Genomic DNA, 22,761 nt, shown 5'->3' on the forward strand with positions numbered 1-22,761 from the left:
ACAGTAGCAAATTACAGACCAATCAGTATCTCAGGTGTAGTCATAAAAGTACTAGAAAAATTAGTCAAAAAGAGAATTCAAGAATGGGTAGATAAAAATACGATATTGTATGAAGGTCAACATGGCTTTGTGAAGGGGTCAGTCATGCCTTAGTAATTAACTAATTTTTTACAATAGAGTAACTGCTGAGGTGAATGAAATTGGAAGTTCTTAGGATATTGCAGAATCTCAATGTAAATATAGCTGTGGGATTAGATGGGATATCAGCCTGGATCTTGCAAGAATGTGCAAGGGAACTGGCAATGCCCTGACTAAGCTCTTGAATTTAAGTCTCAGCTCTGGTAGAGTTCAAAAGGGAATGGAAAGAGGACAAAATAATTCCCATGAATAAGGGAGGTTTTAAGACTGTAGTAGCAAATTATAGACCAATCAGAATCTCAGGTGTGGTGGTAAAACTACTGAAAAAGATTGGTCAAAAAGAGAATTCAAGAATGGGTAGATAAAAATATGATACTGTATGAATGAATAATATATGCACGTAAACACAAGAAAGATATTTAATTAACCAAATATTTCGGTCTGGAAATAGCAGACCATCTTCAGTGGCACTACAAGAACAGTTTTTAAAAAAATACAAAGTGGAATACTAACAATAGATCATTTAAAAATAGAACAAGCCACGTGATGTTATATCACTAAGTATTAAAGGGAATATTTTTAAGCAGAGACATGATTGAAATAAAGATATTAATTAATAATATTAAATAACATAAAATTAATATGAATTAATGAGTTATCCTGATTGGACTTTCCCAGATTTTTGATATAGATATACAGTCATTCCGATTCAGGTTAGGACGATGGAGTAAGGCCTCTACGCTTTCTTTGAATAAATTCAAATTTATAACGGGATCTATGTAAGAGGCGAGTTTTTGATCAAAGGATCTTGTGGTTAGTTTCAATCCTGTGCTGAGCCAATCCAGATTTTTCAGGTTTGTTGTGATGAATGGAGGATTGATGTTCTTGGATTCTTTTTTCAAGAAAACGTCCAGTTTGTCCAAAATAGGAGAGATCACAGTTGCAGGGAATTTGATAAACTCCAGGAAGAGATATAGTTGAGCGTTTGTCTTTAGGAGAAGGAAAATGGGAAGATAATTTGTTAATAGGGCCACAACCCAGACTAGTTTCGACCTTTATTGAGGTCTCTTCAGTGGGAGCCAGGCCCAAGTGGAGATACCATAAATTTATTATATTCTAACCAAGTGAAAAATAAACTTTCAACATCTTTCTCTAAATCCGGAGTAACTTATATTAAAAAGGTGGCACACCATTTGGAAACGCCTATATGTAGAGATGACCTGCTAATATTTCTGGCTGGTATCTCCACTTGGGCCTGGCTCCCACTGAAGAGACCTCAATAAAGGTCGAAACTAGTCTGGGTTGTGGCCCTTCCCTTAATGCATAACATTAGACATATCTGCAAGGAGATGTGTTTTGCATTATGGGAGATACTGAGATAGGAGTGTTAGTAGCTTGCTCCACCTTTGCAAGGAGTGACCTGATGTTGCACTACCTTACCCCAGTCCTGAAGATACTTTCAGGTGCAAACTTTGTTTGCTCACACTTGGATAAAGGATTAAACTAAATTTATTATATTCTAACCAAATGAAAAATAAACTTTCAACTGGTTGTGTGGGTAAGTGGGTGGCTGCTTGACAGATATCAAAAAAGTGGTATATGGTGGTGCAGAATCAAGGCAAAAACGGGACCACTAAACTATTTAATTTGTACATAAATGATATAGGAAATAACCTGAAAGGAAATATTCAGTTGTTCGCTGATAATGCAAAATTAGGTAGAGTACTAGTTAATCAAAGTGATGTGGAGAGCTTGCAGGAAGATATTTATAGACTGTCAGTATGGGTGAAAGATAATGGGTATCAGTTTAATGTGGAGAAATGTAAAATATGCATTTTGGGATAAATATACCCTCTATCCAAAAAAGAAACCAAACTTTTGATAGAATATAAAACACAGGCCAATTATAGTTATTCAAATAATTTATTTCAATCAATATACTCTCCCTCAGCTTCGATACAGCATTTGGCATGGTCAATTAATTCGTTAAATGAGTTTTTCATAACGGTTTTTGGGATACTGTTGAGGATCGTGGTTACTGCTGCCTGAACATTTTCAATGGTGGCATATCGCTTTCCTTTCATCGGCAAATGAAGTCGGGGGAAGAGAAAAAAGTCACAGGGCGCTAAATCAGGTGAATACGGCGAGTGATTCAACACACAAACTTGGTTTTTGCTCAAAAACTGTCTCACAATGTTCGAACGATGAGATGGTGCATTATCGTGCAAACGTGACCAGCTGCCTGCATCATGATATTCATGTCATATATGATGAATTCTCACTATCAATCACTTCAACACTTAGAGATAAAACTCACAAATTGACCGTTTGGCCAGGTGGAACGAATTCTTTGTTGATAATGCCCTTGGAATCACAGAAACAAATCAGCATTGTTTTTACTTTTGACTTCTCCAAGCGATTTTTTTTCGAATGCCCCTCTTCTGGTGGTCTCCGCTCAGAACTCTGGCACTTTGTTTCGGGCTCATATTCAAAACACCATGTTTTGTCACCAGTAATGATTGTTTCAAGAAAGTTTGAGTCCTTACGAGTGGTTTTAATGAGGTCCTTGCAGTGTTCAATTTGATACATTTTTTGGTAATAGGTCAACTTGTGGGGAAAATGGCAAATTCAATTTATGAAGGCCTAAACTCTTGGTCAAAATGTTGTGCACAGTTGATTTTGGAATCTCCAATTCATCTTCAATTAATAACATGGATGATTTCATGTTTTCTTTGATGAAATCATGCACTTTTTGGATGTTAACTTCACTCACTCCAGTTTTTGGAAGGCCCAGCTTTCCGTCGTCCTCAAGCGTCTCACGACCACTTTGAAATCACTTAAACCACTCATAAACTTGAGTATGGGATAAGCATTCATCACCGTATGTTTTTTGAAGTATTTGATGCAATTTGGTAAAACTTTTAACAAGTTTAACACAAAAGTTAATCGCAGCTCTTTGTTTGAAACTCATTTTCCGACCGCTCATCAAAACACACCGTCACTTTTGGCACTATAACTCGGCTTCTAATGAAACAAATGTCATAAACAGTTGACACAACACTAATGAAGGTTGCCTCTTTCGACAAAAAAAGATACAACTGGTGGCACCACTAGTTTCTTCTATTTTCGAAAAGTTGGGTTTCTTTTTGGACAGAGGATATAGATTACAAGCTGTGTACCACATTGTTGGAACTGTACTCCAGGAAACAGATGAAGTTAGAGATTTAGGGGTAGTGATAGACAGAGAGTTAAAGCTTAGAGGGCATATTGCTTGGGTTGCAAAGGTAGCCTATACGATTACTTGGCTATTGAAGAACAAACTAACAAGTAGAGATATGGAAGTTATCCCTTTTTATAAGGCTTTGATATGACCACATCTGGCTGTACTCAGGTCTGGTCTCTTGGGTTTTTTGGGTATGAGGAAGCAGTGGAGAAGATTCAGAGGCTAGTGATTCGTGGAATGTTCCTTATGAGAATAGATTGAAGGTGTGTGGATTGCAGAAGTTGGTTGACAGGAGAAAAAGAGGGGATATGATAGAGACATTTAAGCTGCTTAAAGGGGTTTTATAGGATTGATGAGAGGAAATGTTTCAGTGGCTAGAGGGGGCCAGAACAAGATGTCATCCCTTGAAGTTGAATAATGGTGTGGTTAGTAGGGATGTGGACTAGATTTTTTTGCCAGAGTCAGTTGTGAGTGCTTTGTCAATTAATTGGTTCAAGGAGAGGTATGATAGATAGTTTGGGTCTCCCACGATGAGTCTTTGGACTCCATGGAAGTACTGTATGATAACAATAATCATCATCATAATAATAAAATAATGCAAACAGAACAAGACTTCATGTTTATTTTATCTTTATTAAGATTTTTTAAAGAAAAAAGAAAAAAATAACATTATTGGAAATAAATTTAAAAATTATGAAATGTATTTTGTTATTTTAAATACCTTAGCACCTCTTGATCTAGCAGTCTCAATGAGATTTTTGCATATCTTAAAGTTTTCTTCTTTATTAGATGTAGATGTCATCTGGCATACAGCAACTAAGGAGTCTTGTGACGTTGCCAAATTTGAATTCATTCTGGATGAAAATATCTTTAACCTAACAATACATTGATGTATCTAATATACTGCCAATAATATCAGACATTTAATCTTCCTTTAGAAGGATTAAATGTACAGGTAACCCTCGTATAATGCGGTAGTTATACAACACGGTTTACAAATTGTAGTAACCCTTGTTCAATGCGGTTTCGATATAACATGGTCTACAATTTCTAGTAACTCTTTATTTTTTTGTATATTTTTCACCGCAGGACTTAAAAATCAAATTTTATCTTCGTTAAATTTGTGTCTGCCCGTATCACGCACGTAGCTATAAGTATCAAATTTAGTTTTATTCTATCAGTGAATAATGTACTGTACAGAGGCTTTTGCAGTCTGTGTAATTCTCAACAAATAGTGCAATTAGAGACAGCTGGAATAAAAACAGCGCTAACTAATGAATCACATGTCCCTTCTCACAGAAACTATGCTGTATAGACTTGAGCAAAACCATATGTTGCACCGAAACACAGTATCTAACTAAAGACTATTGTCCAATTTTTCAATTATGAAATAAGTGTTTGTTTTATTGCATTTGAAATTCTCGATGTCATTATGACAGATCACAAAGGCTAACTTAAAATAAAATTCTACCAAGAATTGAAACATGCCATATAATGAGTGTGTGAGTTTGCCTGCCACCTCAAACGCAAACAAGCAGCCATAAAATTCAACCAAGGGTTGAAACTTTTGTGTGAGTTGAGCCAGTCGGTAATGAGAAGTTCCGTCAGAACGATAAACGACACCCTGTCGCGAATGTGTTAAAACTAATAATGAATTTTGTTATGACAGTTTCAGATGTTATGGAATTCGATTGAACAGAATTAGCATTTCAACTCAACAGTTGTTGGTTGCCTTTGTCTTTGGGTGGCGCGAGCTTTTGTTAATACCGCACCAATCATATGCACATCTTTATAGCTGCTCTCTTGTGTAAAACAAAATTCAACTTGTATGTATTGTAATCATTAAAAACAGTTGAATAATTTATAAGCGTATAAAAGGATATCATCTGTATGACGTGCCAGCAAAATTTTCAGACTTGCCACCTCTGGCACGAGTGCTATAGGTTCGCTAGGGTTTACTGTATAAAGTGTTTATTGTTGAAAAGTTTTCTTCGTTTTCTGCCACAAAAGACCATTAAAAATCATAAGTGTGTTATTCTCAAGCTGAGCAGTTTATTTTCTGATGAGTTACATATGTAATGCTTTTTTTTTTTATGTAAAAGTTTATTTTTATTGTAATGGCCACTAAAACTACAACGAAAGGGAAAAAACCAACATTGATGAGGAATTTCTTCTCTCTCGAAGAAAAAAGTAAAATCTTGGATCGGTTGAAAATTGGAGAAAAACCAGGAGTTGTTGCAAGGACTCTTAATTTAAATGAATCAACAATTCGAACAATCAAACAAAATGAATATAAAATCCGAGAAAGTGTTACGCAACGTTCTAATAGTAAAAATGGAGAAATCTCTAATGATTTGGATAGAAGACTGCACTCAAAAGAAAATTCCTTTGGATGGACACTAAGTAAAAAGCTCTCAAAGTTTATAAACATTTAAAATAACTTGATCAAGATTTTTCAGAAGAAATCTGTCAGCATGGATTTTGTACCGGTAAGGGTTGGTTTGAAAACTTTAAAAAGCAGTTTTCGTTGTATAATCTTAAACTCCAGGGAGAATCAGCATCAGCAGATGCTGAAGCTGCCAGGAAATACCCAGCAGAACTTTTAAAAGTTATTGAAGAAGGTGGTTATAGTGCAGACCAGTTGTTCAATGCGGATGAATCTGGGCTGCATTGGGAAAAAAATGCCAAAACGCACCTATATTTCGCAAAATGAAAGATCAGCTCCTGGATTCAAAGTTTCCAAAGATAGAATTACTCTACTGTTTTGTAGCATCAGGTGATTACATGAAAAAACCTATGTTTATTAACTGATCTGCAAATCCTCGTGCGATGAAAGGGCTCGACAAGTCCACCCTACCTGTTTATTAGCAGGCCAACAAAAAGGCATGGGTTACAGCTAGCTGTTCGAAAATTGGGTTTTCAAGTGTTTTATACCCGATGTAGAAAGTTATACAAAGAAAAAGAATATCAACTTCAAAATTCTACTAATTTTAGATAACGCACCAGACCACCCAACAAATTTAAGCCATCCGAATATTAAAATAACTTTTTTACCACCTAATACTACTTCACTTATTCAACCACTCAACCAAGGAATAATATCAACATTTAAGTCATATTATATTCAGCGAACATTCCAATTAATTTTGTAAAAATATAATCTAATCAAAACATGACACTGCCTCAAGCGTGGAAAGAGTTTTCAATATTGAACTGTGTGAAAATTGTTTCTCTGTCCATTAAGGAATTACAACCCACTACACTGAATGCTTGCTGGAAAAAAATATGGCCTGAAGCCATTCTGGAACAAAATTTCGTACCTCCAGTGGATGCCGAGCTATGTTGTATAATAAGCATCGCACACATTTTTGGTGGAGAGGGCTTTTGCGATATGGTTGAAAACGAAATTAGTGAATTAATTGATGGAGAAACAGATATAAATGAGGAGGAACTGGTACAATTAATAGATTGCATCGAACCGAATGGTGGGGAAAGTTCTGGCAAAGATTCTGATGAATCCGTTAAAGAATTCAGTTTAAAGAAATTAGCAGAAGGATTGGAATTGGCAAGAAAGTTATTTTACGGATAATGATCCCTCAATGGAGTGCTCAGGAAAATTCATGAGACAATTGGATATTTGTTTAGCTCCATATTATGAACTTAATAAAAAAATTGCAGCATGGTGGTAAGCAAAGTCTTATTACTGACTTCTTGATAACTAAAAATATATGGCCTGAAGCCGTTCTGGAACAAAATTCAAAATTCTGGAGCAAAAATTGTTGCATTTATTCCCGTTAAAGAAATGTTATTTCTGAAGACAGTGATGATAATTAAAATATGCGCTTTATTTTATAGTGTCTAAAACATTTATACATTATGTGCAATGAAATTTATGTACAATTTGCAATTTTTATAATTTTGTACTATGCATTTGTCTCATAATTTGTTTTCTTAACTTACATGAATTAAATAAAAATATTGTTTTTGTTGGATATGTCATTATTATTTATATAATTTTTTAAAAAAAAATTATTTCAGAACCTAACCCTACTTTTTCTATGTGATCTAAGTCTTGCATAACGCGCTTTATATAACGCAGCATTTCTATGGAACCTAACATCTGCGTTATATGAGGGTTACCTGTATTAGTTTAATTTTTTAATTATTTATATATATAAAAAAATTATATTTTTATTAAAACCATCAATTAAGTTCTTTGTAACTCTAATTTATAATTAAAAAATAATTCAATGATTTTAAGACAGTTTTAATTTTTGAAAAAATTCAAGCTAATCATATTTACACACAAAATATCGCATGAAAGCAGAAAATGACAATGAGATCAAGTGGCTCATTATATGTTGCTTTTATGGAAAAGAGATATAAGGTTGTTGTTTTTTTTTGTTAGAGTAAAGCTAAATCAGCTAGTCTTTAATAGTGAATGGCAGAATATTTTCTCTCAATTATTCATATTTTGTGGAAAAAACAACAAACAAGTGTATGAAATGCAACTGACATACATGGTAGACAAAAACAGCCATGATATATTCACATTAGAATCCCTAAGATTGGATAATCTCTAAACTGGTTGATAAGAATGACCATATGAATTGAATAAATTATGTACTATTATTTAGAACAAAAATAATAGGTAAAAAATAACAGTACAATATAAGGAAACATTATGCTATCTCAACACATTTAGTTCAACAATGCTGTCATTGTTTTCATCAAAAAAACCAGGATGTTGAAAAGTCAACTGTTGAAACAAACTCATTTTCATCAGAATAGAAGTATGTTATTACTTCTATTCTCACTGGAAAAGAGATGTGTCTCACCTGTCACAGGTAAGACAGGTGAGAAGTATCAAGGGAAAAGCAGTAGAACTATCAGAGGAATTAAAGAAGTGCCATTTTGACATAATTAGTATTATCAATATAAAAAAACACAAACAGATAAGTTACTGCTAAATGATAATCAGAAAATGTTAATTTTCTAATTATCAGTTAGCCCATCCTCCTTGCAGATATCTAATAACAAGACACAAAAAGAGGATGAGGATTAGGCACTGGATTGGTTTCTACTTTCCATACATTCTACATTCTTTTCACAGTTATCTAGCTTAATCTATAAGCAAACATATCTAGTTGTACTATTATATCTAGAAAATTCTAATTCTTTGAGGGAAGGAGGGGGGATTGTGAACAGAGAACTGAAGTTTAAAGGGCATATTGCAAATGTGGAAAAACAGCACATCAAATTGTATGCTTGCTGAAGAACACATTAGCAAGCAGGGATATGGAAGTTATTGTTCCACATTATAAGGCATTAATAAGGCCACATGGGAGTAATGCACACAGACCTGGATTCCTTGGAGATGAATAAGGTGTGAAGAAGATGTAGAGGTAAGTTACAAAGATTATTGTAGGTCTGTGAAATGTTTCTTATGAGGATAGACTGGAAGTCTGTGGGCTCCAAAAACGAGCTGATAAGCATAAGAGAGTAGATATGATAGAAGCACACAAGTTATTAAAGGGGCTTTATAGGATTGATAATGATGACTTTTTTTTCTGTACAGTGCAGGAAGAAAGAGAACGAGGGGTCATCCCTGAAATTGTGTAAGAGTGTGGTTAACAAGGGGATTAGGACGAGATTTTTTACTTGGACGGTGGTGAATGTGTGGAATGGATTGCCAGAGGTAATTGTGAGCGCTTCATCTGTGAATGAATTTAAGGAGAAGCATGATAGGGCTTGTGTGAATAATGGCCAGTATGTCAATCTTCTGTGATGAGTTTTCTAACTCCATGAAGATTCCCATAATAATAATAGAAATTAAAAGTTTGTAATAAATATCATTAATTGTAATACTATTAATTATCATTGTAAAATTGATTAATAAAATAAATGTTTAAATCCTAATAAAATTGTATTTGGAAAGTGCATTCCTTTGGATTTCTGTTAAGGACATGCACTGGTGATAAAGATTATTGTAGGTCTGTGAAATGTTTCTTATGAGGATATATTAGTATATTACTATATTATTATTACTATGTGATAGTAATGTTCTAACATAAAAATGTGCATAAATTCACATGGACAGAAGAGGCAAAGAATAAGAAAAGTCTTACTGACTATGTTATTGTTGATAGCAATGTTTTCCCACTGGTGCAGGACACTAGAGTGTACATAGGATCAGAAATTGAAAGTGATCACTATTTAGTCTTGAGCAGGATAAAATTGAATTTCAGTTTGAAAAGAAGAATATGTAAAAAAGTTTTAAAGTGAATAAAAGTTGAGCAGCTCTCAGATGTGAACTGTAGACTAAAATACACAAACATAATCCAGAAAAAATGAAAGCATTTGAGAACAGGAACCAAATCTTGGAAATTCAGTAGCAAGCCACCCTTAAGAAAACATTGGTTGATTCAACAAGAGAGGTTATCTGTAAAGATAGAAAAATCAGAACTCCATGGTGGACACAGGAAGTTAAAGAGGCAGTGAAGGAAAAGAAGAAGAAAGCATATCGAAAGTTCCTGGCAAATAAGTCAGCTTATGCTCTTAGAGAATACAGAGACAAATGTAAGAAAACTAAACATTGTAAAACTAGCTAAACAAACGTCATGGGAAGACTTTGGTAAGGACACAGAAAACAAATATCAGGAAGGTGACAAAATATTCTGGAGACTATTCAAAAAGCTCAGAAATGGAGGAAAGAATGCTGTGAAAGGTATTAGAGATGACAAAGGTGACATGAAAACTGGAGAAAAAGATATCCTTGATGTACGGAGTAATTACTTTGAAAAATTGCTAAATGAAACAAGCATTGACAGCATAGTGGTAAAAAACACAATCAGGACTACATATCCATACTTGAAGTAGAAAAGGCCATCAAAGCCTGAAATGTGGAAAGGTAACAGGAGTAGATATTCAAACCAGAAATGCTCAAATATGGAGGTATAAAAGTCTTGCAGTTGCTGCACTCTGAATAGTTCAGAAGGCCTGGACAGAGGGATGAATTCCAGATGATTGGAGTACAGATCTCATAGTATCCATATACAAAAATGGAAATAAAACTGAATATGAGAATTACAGAGGTATTTCTCTACTGAGTGTTCCTGGTAAGGTCTATGCAAGTGTACTTGAGAAAGTTGAGAAGGATTGTGGAAGAGAAACTTGGCAAAGAACAAACTAGATTCAGGCAAAATAGAGGCTATCAGGATCAGATTTTCACTTTACAGCGAATAGTTGAGAAATCGTGGGAGTATAACAAAGATTAGTATTTAAGTTTTGTAGACTTGCAAAAGGCATATGACAATGTGCCAACAGAAAAGCTCTTCAAAACAATACGGTTATATGGTGTCTTTAGTCTTTATTTGAGTTGTAAGTCAGCAGTTAGAAGGAACAACAGGAAGATAGTTTGATGTTAAATCAGGTGTCAGACAAGTGTGTACATTATCCCCTCTGTTATTCATTATCTATATGGATCACATTATGAAGGAAAGCAGTATTAAACCTCATATCAAAATTGGAGATGTTGAACTCAGCTCTTTACTTTATGCAGATGTTATACTTTTAAATATAAGTACAAGTCTTGAAATAAAATAAAAGTACAATCTTGCAGTACAAGTCTGCAAGATTCCCTGACTAAACTGAATAACTGTTATAATAAATTTTGTATGGAAATCAATAATAACAAGACAATGTTAATAGGCAGAACATAGAAAAGATTAACTGCTTCATCATTCATGAGACAGTTAAGTAAAATATTTCAGGTATTTAGCACAGTTTTTAGTGAAGATGATAAATTAAATATGACAATACAGAAGTTCTAAATATAGTTCATGAAGAACGGTCATTAATGAAACACATCAATAAGAGAAGAAAAAGCCTAATTGGACACCATTTGAGGCATGGGGAGACTGATTACAGAAATGGAGGGGACTGTAGAAGGAAAGAGGCCACAAGGCAGACCAAGAATTTCATATATAAATAACATAATGATACTAACTGGCGCTAAGAGTTATGAAGAGATAAAAAGAAGGTCACAAGACAGGATGTTGTGATGTGCTGCTATATTTACCAATCTTCGGATTGATGCACCAAAGAAGAAGATAACAGAATCAACAAAGCCAGTATGGTAGGAAGTCAACTGAATAAATTTATATGGAATAAGAGAGAAATTATTCAAAACACTAAATTAGCTGTATACAAGACCATGTTCGAGCCAATTTTACTTGTGGATCTGGGAGCTGTGTTAGAAATAAAACAAAGATACGATGGTCCTGAGAAAGATTAGAGGCATGAACAGATGGCATCAATGGCAATATCATATTAAAAATTAGGATATTAGGAAAGAACTTGACATTGTTAGCATCCAGGAATGTGTTAGCAGAACTAATCTCAGGTAGCATGGTCACTTAAACAGAATGAAAGAGAAAAGATTAGCAAAACAAGTGTTCTTTACCAGGTTGGTAGGAAAAAGACCCAGAGAAGACCAAGACATAGGTCAGTGATGGCGAACCTTTTTACCCAGGTGTGTCAGACTTTCTTTTTTTTTAAATATTGATGTTGTTGATGTGCCACTTGCATACATGCATTATAAATGTAACTGCATAATCATAGATAGTGACTTATATCATATTAGGCTATTTATTTAATAGGATATTGATATAAAATTTATGAATTCATATTATACAATTAATTTAATAAACTGAAATTACAAACTTTTATTACATTTAATGACTTTTCTGTTGCTGACTACTGGTAGAAAGTTCTTTCAATGAACAAAACTACCTTCGCTTTAACTGAGAGCGATCTTACACGATTTATCATAGCTTTTTCATCAGAATACCAATATTTTTCAACATCCAAGGTGTGTCATCTGAAACCCTCAAGTGTGTCAGTGCTGACATGCTTGTCATAGGTTCGCCATCACTGATATCGGTGGATTGATACAATAAAAGTTTAGATATGTAAACAGTATTCTAATGTTTGATGGATTTAGGATTTATAGAGGATTATAAAAGACAGAAATATAAGATTTGATAATGTTGGAGTCTTGATAGATAATAAATTGATTTGGAGGAAATTGTTGACAGGAAGTTAGTAATGATGTAAGTTCTTCATGTAGTACTATCAGTATTATTATTATTACATGACACCTCCAGGGAGTCCAAAGACTTGTCAAGGGAGGGCACCTACTCTATAACTCTCTATCTCACCATCTAATGAACTGCAACTGCATCATCGCCATCTACCATCTGCCATCACCACTAGTATTATTTTCACAGACAAACACAAACGTCCATGCCCATGGCAAGATTCAAACCCACAACCCTTGGCTGGAGAGTGGATATGCTAACCACTTGGCCAACATAATAATAACATGATATCATATTTATTATGATATCCTGTACAACCCTTGAGGATACATGTCAGGAATTTCATGATGACGATGAAGAGCTTTCATTCTAATATTTCAATATTCTGCTAAAGTGTCGATTGCCTTTCTTAAAACGAAAATTCAGATTCACCTGTCTAAGTAAATCTGAATTTTTATAATATCAAAAGAAGGAAGATAAATAACTGAATTTTGTGAGTGAAAATGTTATCTGGTAGATAAAAATACCTTCAAATATGAAAAACAAGAAATAAAATTATAAATATTAATTAACAAAAATGCAATTTTATAGCTTTTCATGGACCCCTACCATCTAGGAAAGTGTCAAATATGTTCCTTACAAGATCTGTTCTCCTGCTATCTAAAACATAAAGTAGTTAATTAATAGGCTTTAAGAGTTAAGTATAAGTCAACAGTCATCTAGCTATAGAACACAAAATTATGCTCTTTTATTATAATTATAAATTTTAAACTTATAATTGTTAAACAATTTATATTACTTCTTTTCAGCACTGGAATAAGCTGGAAGTTACTCAAGGCAATTAAACCAATATATTCTGTCCTTTATTTGCATGTATTCATTCACCAACTAGATACCACATGTAATTTACTTTGTTTAGTGTGTGTTGGAAGTGGGAGGAAGAATGAGTTCCTTGTTGGAAAAAAAAAAAAAAATGTGCAGCTTTTATATGAGATTAGTGAACTTTAACTAAAGGTAAAAGCCCTAGCTTTGTTATGTTCTAGAATGGGATTCAAACCCAGGTCCTTCCATCCATCCAAAGAGGACAACTACGTTGTCTCTGGTTAGCACGGGGGAAAAATACCTGTAACATTTAATGAAAATCTATTAATATTGCCATCTCAATAAAGTTGCTAGTTTTTGATCTTTCTTAAAAATAAAATTAAAATGATGGATGACACTTTAGAAAAGTTACTTAAAATTTGCAAAATTTTCGGCTGGCTAGGTTTCATTATCAGTACACCTGAAAAGAGATAAACCGATTGTTCTTATTGTTGTTTATCGTTTTTCTACTGTCATCCGTTGTTTTAATTTTATTATGTCATCCGCTTACATCTTGATTTTTAAATTTAGTCTTCTTGTCTTTCTCTTACCTATGTTTGAAACTTTTTGGTCCTAATTCTGTTTTTGAATGTAAAGGAAATGATCCATAATACGTTCTAAACAATGATCTAAAGACTACTTGTGGTTGAATGCAGATACTCCTGTAGATAATCATCAGAAGTCTAAAAAATAAATAAATAATAATACACAAATATATATATAAAGAAGTGATGCCACTGATACTATTATATTTATTTCGTGCTTAAATACATCACTGTTTCAACAATAATTTAAATATTTTCGATAAAAAATATACATACATAAAGATTTAACTTTGTCATAAATCGAAAGCATCCAATAAATATTATCAGTTGTGTAATTAACAGTACTCAATTAGGGAATAAATATAATGAAAATCAGTGTTCAATCGCAGCAAAAGGAAGTAAAGTAGTAATGAATAAATGAAAGCGTATGCAGCCTTTTTAGATATAACGTACTCCGCAAAACCCCATTTTTCCCGAGTTCAAGTAACGCATTATCACGGAGCTAAGAAAACTTTAGCGCTCACAATTGAAGATATTAACGGATTCATTTATCTATTTTCGTCGGCATTTTATTAAAATTAAACTAACGAAGAATGGAAATATCCTTACCAATTTCCAAATTTCACAAAACCAATTTTACAACAGAAAACTTACAAACGCAACTTATAGTTCACTGAAAACAAACACTAATATCTCCTTTAAAAAATATTATACACATTATCTGTAAACGATTTCAGAAGAAATAATTGCAAATCCAAAATACGATTCGAAAAATCAGCAAATTCTGACTTTTCTCCCCCTCTCGCTCACTTTTTATCACTACGGTTCCCAAATGCAACAAGGTTAATACGTATTAACAATCTCTCAATTATTAATCTCTCATAAGGTTTTATGGTTTATTTGTAACAAAGTGAGAAACATCTTATTGCTATTTAATTTTGTGCCACTTGCGTTGCCATAAACCACAGGGAGTGTTCTCGTCACTGAAATTGTTTTTTAATTTCTTGTTGAAGAAAACTAATGATCTTCTTCTCTAAACAGAATATCAATGCAGAAGCGAGATCAGATGATTGCCTCATGGCGTCACGTGTGAAAGTGGCCGATTTTTATTATGCGAAATTCCGATAGTGTTACATTGCATCCCCTGGTAACAAATCAGTTTGAAAAAATAAAGCATGCTGATTTTTTTTCTCCCTGGTATTCGGAAATGTCGGCTTGTGTTAGGACATTCTAGTAGGCCACAAGGACAGAAAAACACCGACTAGATTGTTTGAGTCTTATTTTATTTTATTTATTATTATTATTTTTAACCTCATACACGAGAGGTACTCTCGTGTATGAGGTTAAAAAAATAATTAAGAACCGAAGAAATAATTAATAATAGTTAAGAACCGACAGAATATCGATGCCAGGTGAGAGGTGCAGATATGGATTAAGAAAGAAGGAAGGCTATAGGTTGAAACTGTTGGGAAACACATCATGTGGGGACGCTATTACAGAGGTGAACGGAATAAATGAGGAAGATGAGAAGCAGGTTTGATGAGTTTGCAGTTGCACTGAAAAAGGATGTTGGACAGCTGCTGCTCTTGTTTAATAGGCTAAACAGAAAGCAAAAAAAAATGATGTTTGCCAATTCACTGACTAGTGACCATTGGAGTATCTGTAGAAGAGACAACGACCTGAAACACTGCGTCGCACAGACGCTATGAGCCGGATTGCTTTTCTCTGGACAGCATCAAGAATTTTAAGGAAGTTTAGATATGTAAACAGTATTCTAATGTTGGATGGATTTAGGATTGATTGAGGATTGTATCTGGATGGATGTAAAATAGCTTCTTGAGAGGAAAAGAATGCCTAGTTTTTAGAAGCTGTGGAGGTATTGCTGTGATGTGCTTGTGCAAGAAGAGATTGGTGATAAATGTCAGTCCAAGGAGAGAAAGATCATCCTGTTTGGTGATATGTTATTACTGAGGATGAGCTGAGATCCCTTTTGCAAGTGAAAATGCAAGGCTATGTTTCAGTGGGATTCATGTTGATCCTTGAATACCACCAAAATGAATCCCATCTGAGCTGAAACAGCTCAGGCTATCAGGGGCGAATGCTGGTCTTGAAATTCATGCTTGCTCTTGTTATCATTCAGGGAGTGAGAGGTGTGATTGAAATCTGATTAGCGGAATAATGAATTACTGACCATTTAAAACTATATATTTAGAAATTTATGTACATTTAATCATACAAATACAATTTTTATTTTACAAATTATATTCTATCTTTTTCAATTTAGCTACTTGAACACAAATTCTACCCTATGGTTCTTCTTTATGAAGTGGTCAATAACGTCGTCATAAAAAGTTGGTTGTAACTTAATTTTCCCAAGCAACACGCACACTTGCAAAGGCTGAGTGTGGCCTGTGTTTAAGACAGGCCATACGCAACTGAGCGAGATGACGTAAAATGGCTTTGCATGCGCATTAAATCACAGTGCTGCTGCGAGGACGTGGAAACTCCTACAACCGAGCAAGCTTTGACTAGACGAGCAAGTATCGGCCTTCGATACACAATGCAAAGCTCAATTATTGCCGCGCATGCCTAAGATGTCTTCTGTCTACAAAAATAAAAGCCTAAATGGAATGCTTATAAATGCATGCATTTATTAACAAATAAACATTACTTCTTTCTCAATTAATGAGCTTGCGCAGCAAGCATAGCATAGTAAACATGGAGAATTCGCCCCTGCAGGCTATCCCAACAGACTGACATGCAGAAATAAGCAGGTTATCATTCCCCTTTATAAGCCTTTGATAAAGCCTAATCTTCATTACTGTGCACATATTTAGTCGCTTGAAGTTCTTGGAGATGTGACGATGTGGAGCAGATACAGAGGTGACCAAGATGGTGGTAGACCTGTGTGATGCTCCATATGAAGAGAGAGAGAGAGATTGCAGATTTATTATTATTATTATTATTACGTAACACCTCCAGGGAGTCCAAAGACTCATCGAGGGGAGGATACCTACTCTATAACTCTTTGTGGTGTTGATCTGCAGATAAGGTAGGGTATGATAGACACATATAAGCTGCTTAGAGGATTATAGGTTTTGATGTGAAGGAAATATTTTAGTACCTGAATAATGTGAGGAAAATTAGAGATTGTCCATGGAAATTGAGTAAGTGTGTGTAGTAGGCAAGGCAGTGAGATATAGGCTATTTTTGCCTTGGAAAGTCGTAAATTGAGTGCAATAGATTTTTCGGTCAGTTGTATGTGATTTATCAAAAAATGATTTCAAGGCGAAATATGACAAGTATTATACAGCCATTGACAATAATAATAATAATAATATTTATTTTTTTTTTTAAACATTTTATTATGGCTCAGTATAAATTACATACAATAATAATATTTACAATATTTACAATAAGGTTTATACAGAATTTTTGAATTTAGAATATAATAATAATAATAATAATAATAATAATAATAATTTTTTTTTTTTTTTTTTTTTATAAACGACTTATTTGGTTTTGTTTTTACAATGAAAATGATAAGGTTTTCTATCACACAGAGTATCTGCACACACACAATGAAAAACATATTATCTTTTCTGTACAGTACGAAAATTCGATATACAAAATGCAGAGTACATTTTATAATATGAATATACATTTTTTTAAAACTAGCTAAATATGGATTGGCATCAATGTGCACATAATTCACGATACAATGCAGTAATGCAGCATACACACATAATTCAATAATAATAATAATTTTTTTTTTTTTTTTTTTACATTTTATTATGTCTCAGTATAAGTTACATACAATAATAATATTTACATTTACAGTATTTACAATAAGGATTATACAGAATTTTTTTTTTTTTTATTTATTTATTTTTATTTTTTTTATTTTTTTATGTCTCAGATGAATTGCATACATAGTTGCTGTAGTAATTATATGTATATAATATTTATAACGCATTACAAGTGTGTATAACAGATACTTGCAGGTTAGTAATTTTCTTCCTCGAAGCTTAGCAGAGCTTATCTGAGGAAGATAATAGATGACAGAGGGTGGTGGTTTCATGGTTGTGTTCCTATAGTGGTCACAAGCCAGTTGTTGATTTTAGTGTTTGTTGGTACATGCTTGAAAGACTTCGACTGCTATTACAGCTTAACTTTTTTTTTTTTTTTTGTGAAAATAGGGTTGGATTTAGACATGGTGTGTTTGTTTCTTTGTATTCTTGTAGTGGTAGTTTTTTGAGGGGGGGTTGTCGTAAGTTTGTGTATGTGTATGTGTGGTGGGGGAGAGAGAAACAGGAATTGCTCTAATTTTCATTCTCGCTATAATATTTATATAGTGCCTGTTTCAGCTCTCTGTATGTTCCTAGGTTTCTGTTGTCGAACGGCAGTTTGTTTATCATGTCAGGTACGTAGAAGTTTCGGGTGGCTTTGCCATTGTGATTGTTGTACTTATACAGTATGTTATGTAGTTTGTTGACTGTGGTCTTGTTATTTGATATGTTGTTCTGGTTACTCTATATGTTGGGCTGTAGTAGTGTTTTAACATGACTGTGTAGTGGCATAATTGTTTCACCTTAAATATTTTGTGTTTAGTCCATGCTTCCTGCATAAGAGTGGGTTGTTCCCAGAATATCAGTTTTATCATTTTATCTTGCAACCATTGTAGCCTGTTAAGTCTGTAGTCTGCGCAGAATGCGTATGATGTGATTACATATCTTAAAATGTTTTCACATAATGCTTTATAGATTAGTATTTTTATGTGGGTTGGGGCAATGTCTTTTAATCTGTATAGTTTGCTTGCTATTATCCTAAGCTTGGTATGTAGGTAGTTTGTATGGCTACTCCAACTGTGATCTGCATCGAAGTGAAGTCCAAGGTAGCGTGTTGTTTTCACCTGTGTGATGGTTGTGATTTTAGGTTCTGCACTTTGTGTATAGGAGGATGAATGTTTGATAATGAGATATTTAGTTTCTATGGGCAGGGTTTGGAGGTTTTTGAATATCATTAGCTTTGTTTTTCCAGGGTTTATATATATGCCGTTTTCGGTTAACCAGTTAGTGATTTGATTGATGTCGTGTTGCATATTTTTGTAAGCGATTTTTGCAGTGTTGTGAATGGATACTATGGCAGTGTCGTCTGCATACTGGAAGATTTTACTTTTTAGGGGGAGTTGGCTTATGTCGTGTGTGTGTATATGTTAAATAGAATGGGCGATAGGACAGCTCCTTGCGCTACTCCACAGGTTACATGTACCTCTTTGCTGTGTGCTGATCCTATACGTGTGATGTGCTTTCTGTTTTCCGTGTATGCTTTAAACCACTGGAGTAGACGACCTCCAATTCCGATATGGTTAAGTTTCGTTAACAAGGTTTTATGTGTTAGTGTGTCAAATGCTTTTGTTAGATCAATGAATACCACTAATGTTATTCTGTTTTTATCCAATGCAGCGTTTATTAGATCTGTGAAATCTTCTAGGAGGGTTGCTGTTCCTTTATTTTTTTGAAAGCCATATTGTGTTTTCGGTATAATTTGAAATTTTTCAACGTATGTGGAGAGTTTTTGACGTACAATGCGCTCCATGATTTGGTTGATTACTGGCTGCGTGGCAATAGGTCTGTAATTACTTATTATGTTTCTTTTTTCCTGTTTGTGTATCGGTGTGATTAATGCAGTCTTCAGTGTTTCAGGTATGTGTCCCGTTTTGAAGATTTTATTCAACAGTTTTTGTATAACTGGAAGTAGGTCGGCTGAGTGTTTCTTGATGTCTTTTGGTCTGATTCCGTCTATCCCCGGTCCTTTGTTAGGATTAATTTGTTGAATTGCCAGTGATAGTTCTTCTTTTGTTACTGTTTGTTACTGTAACAAGCGATTACCTAGAAAGCAAGCAATTACAAACATTGGGCATATTGGATTGATGAACATTCCACTTTAAAAGCAACATTGACCCCATGCTCATACCTTCACAAATAATGTTCAATGAGAGATAAAGGCAATACTTAACAAAAACTATCTACTACTTGCTTATCCACAAACCAATACAACCAATGTACAATTGAAAAATATCCGCAATACAATTATATTCATATACATACAAAAATAACCAATATAATTGCATCAGAAATTTTAGGAAGCATCCAATTAGATATATAACACAATATCAACACAAAATGAAAAAATATCACGTTTAATATAATCGGAAAAGCATAACCTAAAAGTATTTCTTCAGAAATTTTTTAAATACCAAATAATAAATCGTTTATACAGCAATCAATGTAAATTAGTTCAACATATACCTTATTGATAACATGATTAGGCTTATCAAGCAACTCATTCCGTTTGCCGAAACGAATTAAAAATTTCGTCAAATTGATACACGAGTACTCATGTCAGAGTATAATGAATATAACACTGATCATTAACAGATCATGAGATCTGTAATTAAAATTTAAAGCCTGACGTATTCCTTTTATTTGCACGAAAGATTTTAATCTGAAAAATAACTTGCGACGACTGCTGCAGCCTCCCTTTTTGCCCATCAATTAGACATAGTTGGCACAGGATTCTCGAAACATAATACGATAACGACGAGAGCCTCTCAAACAAGTGCTTACCTTCTCTTGATGCCTCTCCCTAACAGGATATGTTAACCTCCGAAATTATATGAGATTTGCGGTCGACGTGTTTGAGTTTACGGGGAGAAATACCCGAGTTTCCGCGAGAAAGAAATCCGACTGATCATGCCAGAGGTCGACTAACTCGGGAGTCGATTGAAGAAAGGCTCATAAAAAGTTCTTTCAGTTGGGGACGAGATTGTACTGCAGTCAATCTTTGAGTGTCCCAGATCAGAAGGTGCAATATACAAAATTTTGATCTGCTACTTTATAATTCGTATAAAAACTATTAAATTATAAAATTTCTTTGGATAAATAATTTCCTTGCTTTAGCATAATTAATTTTAAACATTACTTTCGTGGAATTTCTTTCTTTAGGAAGTAACTAGGCTGTCACACCGTATCGGTACGTCCACATTGGTGAATGAGGCGGATGTTCGGTTGCACTATTTTGTAGGCTTCACCCGCTAACAAATAAATACTGCGGTCTTCCATTCGTGTTGGGTGTTGGATGATTTTTGGGACATTCCGTAAAATCTGTGGCTATGTAAAACAAAATGTCAATATTGTCATCTCCACTTGGCTGAGTGGACAATCTATTATGCCGACTGTGTATCTGATCATTGGTATAGCCCAAGAATTCCTTGCTCTAATTGTGTTTAATCGATTTAGTTTTGTTTTCAGAATATTTCTAACTCCTTTGGTTTTTTTCTGAATGCTACCTGTTATTTAACTTTTGAGTGGAGAATATCATTGGCTTCTAATATTCCTAGGTATTTATAGTGTTCGTCAGCTGAAATTGCTTTTATATATTTCTCTTGATCAAAACTAAAAATGCTAGTGTCATTAATTTTCCTCTTTTAATAGATAAAATTGCGCATTTATCTAAACCGAATTTGTTTTGATGTGCTCATTAAAAATACGAACAGTGTTCAATTGAGAATCTATTTGCTGTGCAGATTTTCCATATAACTTCAAGTCATCCATATTCAACAGATAGGAAATTTGCAAGTTTTGTTTTTTCAGAATCACAGACAAAGGTATCAAAGAAATGTTGAAAAGCAATGGTGACAACGAATCACATTGGAAAATTACACGGTTAATGCTGATATCACGAAATCGTTCATTATTCACTATTAATGTTGTTTTCCATGATTTCACAGCAGCAGCTAGAATCGAACATATGTTTTTGATAATTGCAAATATTTTTAGAGATTATTGGATCCAGGAGTGTGGGAGGGAATCGAACGCTTTCTTGTAGTCTGTCCATGCCATGCTTAAGTTATTTTTTGGTCTTTTTGAGTTTCTGAGATTCATTTTATTAATAAGAATCTGCTCTTTTGTTCCTATAGATTTTTGAAAATTGCCTTTTTGTTCAATCTCATAAATCTGATTATATGAAAAGTATTGGTACTGCATATGGAATTTGCTATGAATGCAGTGAACAGCTTAAGCATAGTTGGTAGGCATATTATTGGACGATAGTTACTTGGATTTTACCCTTTACCTTATCTTTCATGAAGAGAAAGGTGCGCCCAGATATTGTGCAGCCTTCCACTGAGTCTGACTGCAACAATTAATAAAATTGTTCTGCCATTCGATCATGTAGACTGGTTAGATGCTTTAACCAAAATCCATGTAGTTCGTCTTTGTCAAATGCACTCCAGTTTTTTAATTGTCTAGCTTGAGGACTGACCATTTCTTTAGTAATAATGACATTTTGCATTTGGTTTTGTTTCATTTCGTTTCTATTTCCTTAATCCATGAGGCATCTTTATTATGCTCAATAGGATTATCCCAGAATGACTTCCAAAATTTGAGTGTTTCATCTTTTCCTGATGAATGATGGCTTGCATTTGTATTTCTCTGGAGAGACTGAAAGAACTGATGTTGGTTCTGTCGAAATTGCATGTTTTGTACATATTGGTTTATTCTTGCATTATATCATATATTTTAATTTTCTGGGCAGTCGAGTCGCTGTCATTCTTCGTTTTAGCTCTTCGGTAACTTCAGCAATTGTTTTGTTGGACAAATTATATGTGTTAATCAGTTGGTTTTTAAAGTTAAGCTTTTTCAGCCGTCCTTCTTTAAAACTCTTTAAGTTACTAAGATTAGTTCGAAGTTTGTTGATCTTTCGTTCTTACCGGATTTTCCATGGTACAGACTGTTTCAGCCTCGGCTTTTGCTCTTTCTGTTTGCAACCAAACATCACTGAAATGATATAGGCTGTGCTGTATAGGAGCTGATTTGTTTCCTTATACTGT

At 34.0% G+C, this 22,761-nt stretch overlaps 2 protein-coding genes and 1 long non-coding RNA gene across 3 annotated transcripts in view; 1 reads left to right on the forward strand and 2 right to left on the reverse strand.

Annotated features, from left to right (window-relative positions):
- The window catches only part of LOC150109833 (deaminated glutathione amidase-like), a 69,159-nt gene extending 54,489 nt beyond the window's left edge, over nucleotides 1-14,670 (reverse strand). The window contains exons 1-3 of the mRNA XM_090396058.1: nucleotides 14,478-14,670; nucleotides 13,875-14,006; nucleotides 4,083-4,236 (exon numbers count right to left, since the gene is read on the reverse strand). Of these exons, the coding sequence (XP_090252184.1) occupies nucleotides 4,083-4,236; nucleotides 13,875-13,999 (279 nt within the window). The 5' untranslated portion in view covers nucleotides 14,000-14,006; nucleotides 14,478-14,670. The remainder of the gene's footprint in view (nucleotides 1-4,082; nucleotides 4,237-13,874; nucleotides 14,007-14,477) is intronic.
- The window catches only part of LOC150109831 (uncharacterized), a 422,727-nt gene that overhangs the window by 131,811 nt on the left and 268,155 nt on the right, over nucleotides 1-22,761 (reverse strand). The gene's annotated exons all lie outside the window — the stretch shown is intronic.
- Nucleotides 1-22,761, forward strand: part of LOC150109832 (uncharacterized) — a 384,154-nt gene that overhangs the window by 68,428 nt on the left and 292,965 nt on the right. The gene's annotated exons all lie outside the window — the stretch shown is intronic.

Source organism: Typopeltis vanoorti, chromosome 1 (genome assembly GCF_054136105.1).
Source record: "Typopeltis vanoorti isolate ZY-2024b chromosome 1, IOZ_Tvanoo_1.0, whole genome shotgun sequence".
Lineage (NCBI taxonomy): Eukaryota > Metazoa > Arthropoda > Arachnida > Uropygi > Thelyphonidae > Typopeltis > Typopeltis vanoorti.